The following is a 5,897-nucleotide window of genomic DNA, read 5'->3' on the forward strand; positions in this document are numbered from 1 at the left end:
CGAAACTCAGAAACTCGCCGTTAAGCCGAGTCTCCCTCAGAACAAACCAGAGGTAACTTCTTTTTTTCCTAAAAGAATCTTTCACTTTCTCTTTTATCTTATCTCTTTGCTTTCGTGAACCGAGTTATGACACTGGCAATTTTCTTGACTCAGTGGGTCATGGCCGGGTCGCCCCAGTCGACTCTGAGCGGAATCGGGAGCTGGTCCGGTCGCAGTGCTGTATCGAGCAATGGAAGCCCAAACGGTCCCTCTCAGTTTCCGTCTCCTCCGACGACGCCGTTTGGTGCTAAGAATGACACCTGGGATCTCATCTACGCAGCGGCTGGGCAAGTTGCGAGGCTGAAGATGGGCGGTGAGTCGCCCAAATACAACTACCAGAGCAGAGGACTGCTCGCTCCTCCGAAGACTACAAATCCAACCTCCGCGGCTAAGAGCTGTAGCTTTGGGTTGTACTCCAACCAGAGTCTCACTCACAATCTCCCACAGACGACTCAGGTGAGCTAACTTGGTGGTTCTTCAAGTTACCCCCTGTTTGGCTTCCGAGAAAATTGAGAAACGGTTTCCGGGAAAATGGGAATCTTAGCGATTTTTTTGTTTGTTGTGTTTGCAGTTTCAGCATCTGAGGCAGGACCAGGTGCTAAAGTCACAGCGGGTTTCAGTCTGGGAGAGACAACAGGAAGTGAAGGTGGGGTGGTCAACTCAGCCGCACCAGCAAGAGCAACAGATCCAGAACAGGGTGAGAAACACTACAGGGTACGAGAGTGGAAGATGTGGAAAGCCTATGGGTTTGCCCCAATCTGCATGGCCTTCACTGCAAGCTCAGCAACAAAATCAACTCCCACGCCACCATGGTTCGGGCACGCGAGCTGGTTATCTCGGTGGATCTGGTGTGAAAAGGGAGAGCGCTGGAACTGGAGTATTCTTGCCTCGCAGATACAATAGTGCGCCGGAATGTTGCAAGAAAACAGGTACACCTAAAACAGGTTTTGGGTATCTTTCTGGCGTTTCAAATTTGGACTACTTTTTTCTTTTCGTTCTTTGGATTTTACCTGGAGTGTTAGTGACATTAATATTTTTTCTTTCTTTGGCAGCTTGTCCCACAGTCATCGTTCCGGCCAAGGTTGTTCAGGCTCTGAACTTGAATTTCGATGACATGGGCGGGCACGCTCAGCCACGCTTCAATACTGGCTATGCCTCTGACCACGGTAGGCTAATTTTTTGGAGATTGGGCCAAATTTTCTTCACAGATCTTTTAGTTTTCTGTTGTCTTAAAATCTGGGTTATGTATTTCACAGATGCTGTTGTGGCGCGGGCGAATGCGATCTTGATGCAGCAAAGGCGAAGTTTACGGCCGGAGGGGGCTCTGAACCACGAGATACGCCTGCCTCAGGAATGGACATATTAAGCCTGCAATGGGTGCTGTGTTTGTTTTGGTTGGACACAGAAAAGCAGTATAGATGTAGGAGTTTGTGATAGGATATGGTATTTTGGTTTAATTACAAGCAAGGAATTCAAGAATGGGGAGTGTAGTTGTTTTTGTTGCAATAAAAAAGATCCAGATTTTTGAGGAGGTTGCCAGCTTTTATGAACTACCAAGCTTTAGGTGAAGTTAGTAAAGAACAGAAGGAATTAGCAGTGGTGGTGAAGATGGGTTTAATAAGTGGTGGGTAAATTTCTTTGGTGGGTTTGTGGGCGGAAAAGAGTGTGTGGGGGGGGGGGCGCAATGTGTAATTTTGGGGGAGGTTTTTACTTTTTACTGTGGGTGAAATGAGGTTGTAGATGGGGTGTAATCCACAAACCTCTTGTAATGATCGGTTAAAAGTTTAGTAATAAGAAAGCTCTAAGTTCTGTCTAACTTCTATATGCGGCTTCATTTCTTCCTTTCTATCTTACACACTGCTCTAATTATTTTACTAATTATAAACTTTCACATTAATTTGCAAATGACTTCAAAAGTATTTCAAACAACATTTTTCTTCAAATAACATTAGAAAGTGAATGGGGAGAAGAAGGATTTTCCATCAAACAAATAAAGTTAAAAGGAGAAAAGAAAGTTTTGGGGGAATGGTGGGAATTCCTTAAGCGTGAAGCATTGGGAGATGGGGGATCGATGGTGGATAGCAATGGACGGTGATGGATACAGATGAAGAGGATGATGATATTGGCCGTACGGTTCTGAGTGATTTTGTGTGGGGCCACTAAGATCGCCAAGTTTTGGGTCCCTTCCCTTTCATAGAACAGCTCCCGTTGCGTTTCCCGCTTTTTTTATTTTTTTTTATTTTTTCTTCTCATCTTAAAAAAGTAACGGGGTGGAGAGTCGGGAGACAGCTTTGGTAGTTGTGATATGGTGCTATTCACGCAGTGCAACGTTGACTCAATCAACTCTCTTCTCTTTCCTAATGTCTTATCCAACGGTGCAAATCTCACATCTGTCTCCCAATTATCTATCTCTCTTATCGCCACTCCATAGCTTCCAATCTCTCTCATTATCACCCTCATTTGGGGAGGGGCCGGAGGGCATCCCTTCTCTACAAGGGTGGCCAGTACCCTTAAAATAGCTATAGGGAACGGAAGGGCATACCCTATGTAGCGATGAGGATGGCAATAACGATGAAAAGACACAGAATTTTAATTTTTTGTGATAAAATTTGGATGGTTCAATTAAAATGAATGACCGAAATCAAAACTAGGCATACAAGATCTCGACCCTTGATGCTAAAAAGTGCCCCAAATCAATGTAGTAGAATAAAAGGAATTTCCAAGTGAGAGGCCTTGTATAAGTAGTATTTAAATAAATAAATAAAAAAGGTTGAAAATACTTTTTTATATCAGACATTTTAGTCAACTACTTTGAGCTATTTTTCTAAACTCTCGAGAAACTATTCCCCTTGAGATGACATGCATTAGGTGTAGCGTAGTTTAGGTCAGTTGGTGTTTGAAATGTACACGACTTTCATTTTCAACTTTAACTTTATAAAGAAAACACAAATGGGCCGACCTGACACTCTCAGATAGATAGAAGCAGATGATGAGATTGGATTCCCCCATCATTCTTAGACGATGGCCATGGCCATGCATTTGGATCAACAAAAATATAATATATAACATTTATTATTTATACATTAAGTGAAGATCTCGTTATTAAACTGTCTGAATTTTATAAAAATTCAAGCAGATTGAGAGCCCATAAGCTTAGGGCCGCTTAATTTGTGGGATAAACTTGAAACAAGTACGCTCCATAACCCGTCTCTCTTAATAACCCGTCTCTCTTAATCGGTTCCAAGGCTTCGTACTTTTTTTTTTGTGCATGGCCTAATTGTGCCTTAACTGAGGGTTGATTGGTACAGTGAAGTGTTTAACTGGTGATGTTTCTGTTTGATGTTCATTTTTAATTAAATAGATGTGGAAACAGTGGAAGTACATATGACATGTTGAGACCGGTGGAGGTGGTTGAAGACAATTATTTTGCCTTCTAAAGTTAATCATTGTCCTCTTAATGGGGTGACCTTGTGGTATAAAACAAGGGAACAGGCTCCCTCTGCTTTACAACTTAAATATTGATATTAAATAAAATTGTTATTTTTTTTTTCTTATTCTTTGTTTAGGGTCTAGGGTTACTGTTTGTTTTTTTATTAAGAGTTTGAAAATATTTTTTAATAATAAAAAAGTCTACGTCACGTGAAATAAAAAATGATCTATTCTATAGTCTAAATTATAGTTTATAGATTTAATGATGAATATATTGTCACATCATTTAAAATTTTGTATGACGTGACACATATATACACTTAAATGCTACAAAATAAACCATCCGTATTTCATTTGAGATCAAGGATAATGGATGATATGAGACAATGGACGATGAGATCAAAGGGAATGTATGAGAAGGGGGAGGGAGAAATATGAGAAAAACTAAAGACATTAACAAACGACCTAAACATAACACACTCTAAGAAATACAATGTTCATATTTGCGACATCAAAATAGTTTTTCAACTCAAAACTAAAAAAACACCTCTCAATTCTTACGTGTATTTTGAATTGGTGCCAATTTAATAGAGTAGATGAGAGAAAATTTACGTAGCCGATTTAGAAGAAAACTTGGTCTATTCACAAATGAGGATTCATTGCGCTCCCATGTTGTAATATCTTCTTTAGAGCAACGCACCGTTGGGTTGTAGTAAATGGAAGAGGGTTATCTAGTAGTGAAGAAACTGATCATTTTTTGTGAGAAATTGGTTTGCAAGCAAGCGAGAGTGCAAAAAGCAAGCAGATAGAATATACGTGGAATAGGAGGAGGTGGAGGAGCTGTCAGCACGTGATGGAAAAAGTAACCTTGAGATTGAGAAGAAACACACGACAGCATCAGTTGGTTGGGGGTGAGACTTTCTTGATTTCAGGCCCATATCCAGCCGTCAATCACGTTCTCTTGGGTCCCCTCCGACTCGGTTCTCTCGGTAAATTATGTGCTCCCCCTCCCGGATTTTCCACTTTGCGTTTTTGGTGCACTGATTTTCGGTTCATAGATTTTGTTTTCTTAGTTGTTATTAGCGTTTCATATCTTCAAATGCACACAAACATGCCCAGCTTTGCCTATTAATTGTACGGTAAAGATTTATGTCTCATCTTTGAGGTCAACTATATCTAACATTAAATCAAGGAAACAAACTTTCCGTGCCGATCCATATATGCGCGATGTAAATTGTCACGTCAATTACTAAAAGACTTATAATTATAGTAATCCTAACAAAACTCTTAATCAAATCTTTTTTTTTGCTTTATTCATATCTGATACTGTTTGTGCATATGATTAATTATCATCATCCCCTACTCTCTTTTTATTTATTTATTTATTTTATTTGGGGGCATTAGTCTGGAATTTGATATTATCATGAACTAAACTTCTTGTCATAATTCGTAACTATAACACTTTTAATATTGGATAAGAGTAATATTAGACACTACATTTTGATTCCACCATTATTTCACTCTGCTGACGTGGCAATGCAGTGTAATTTTTTTTTTTTTTTTTTTTTTTAAACATGGGCTGATCAAAAAGTTGATTGGTACTACTATGTTAGCATGGTAGATTGTAAGTGAGAGGATAAAAATGTAGTGTTTTACTTTCTAGCATTAAACTTGTATTAAATTTAGAGTAGTGTTATATACCACACAACTATCTCACTATGCTAACATGATATTGTTAATTTACCATTAAATCAGTCATTGTTAATTTTTTTTTTTTTTTTTTAAAAAAAATCAATGATGAATTGGCAAGGCCACACAGGATAGTAATTAATGAAATAGTGGTATCGTATTATTAAATTGATTAGAGGCAATCGGATAACGATAAACCAACCAAAAAGGGCAACTCATTGATACATGTTGGTGCCGTCTATGATACTCGCCATTGTGATGGCGTGCTTGTAGTAATCATGTTGGATTGTTGGTGGCTTTGTCTACTGTAAATAATGATGTCAATGATGGAAGTAATAGGAGAAATTGTTTGCTGTTTTGCTTATTTCTTTCTTTACTCTTTTATGATATGATTAATTTTAATTCAACATGACTAAATTATAGTAATTAAGTAGCTTTCAGATTCGATATCAAAAGTGAAGGGTAAAATAATTGTCAAGCTACATGAAACAAGCTCTGGACCTTTTTTTGATGCTTCAACCCAATCTAGTTAGCCCGAAATCTAGCACTCTATCTGGGCTCAACATGATTTAGGCCCAATAGTTTTGCAACTGAGCTAACCTGCCCAATGCAGAATTGCTCGCATTTCTTTGAGCCAGCCCAGCCCTGCCCATATCTTTCTTGAAATAGGTGAATAAGCCTCTCACTATTGCATGAGATCTCTACAGGGATTGAAAGGATTTCTATCCATCTTTCTTTGG

At 39.0% G+C, this 5,897-nt stretch overlaps 1 protein-coding gene across 1 annotated transcript; it reads left to right on the top strand.

The window, feature by feature from the left end:
* The first annotated feature begins 6 nt into the window (after positions 1-6).
* Positions 7-1,855, top strand: LOC132187621 (uncharacterized). The gene is made up of 5 exons (XM_059601989.1): positions 7-52; positions 154-495; positions 611-968; positions 1,092-1,205; positions 1,296-1,855. The coding sequence occupies exons 2-5, from the start codon at positions 160-162 to the stop codon at positions 1,403-1,405; spliced, it is 918 nt and encodes a 305-aa protein (XP_059457972.1). The 5' UTR covers positions 7-52; positions 154-159; the 3' UTR covers positions 1,406-1,855.
* The last annotated feature ends 4,042 nt before the right edge of the window (positions 1,856-5,897 follow it).

The sequence above is a fragment of the Corylus avellana genome, chromosome ca7 (genome assembly GCF_901000735.1).
Source record: "Corylus avellana chromosome ca7, CavTom2PMs-1.0".
Classification (NCBI taxonomy): Eukaryota; Viridiplantae; Streptophyta; class Magnoliopsida; order Fagales; family Betulaceae; genus Corylus; species Corylus avellana.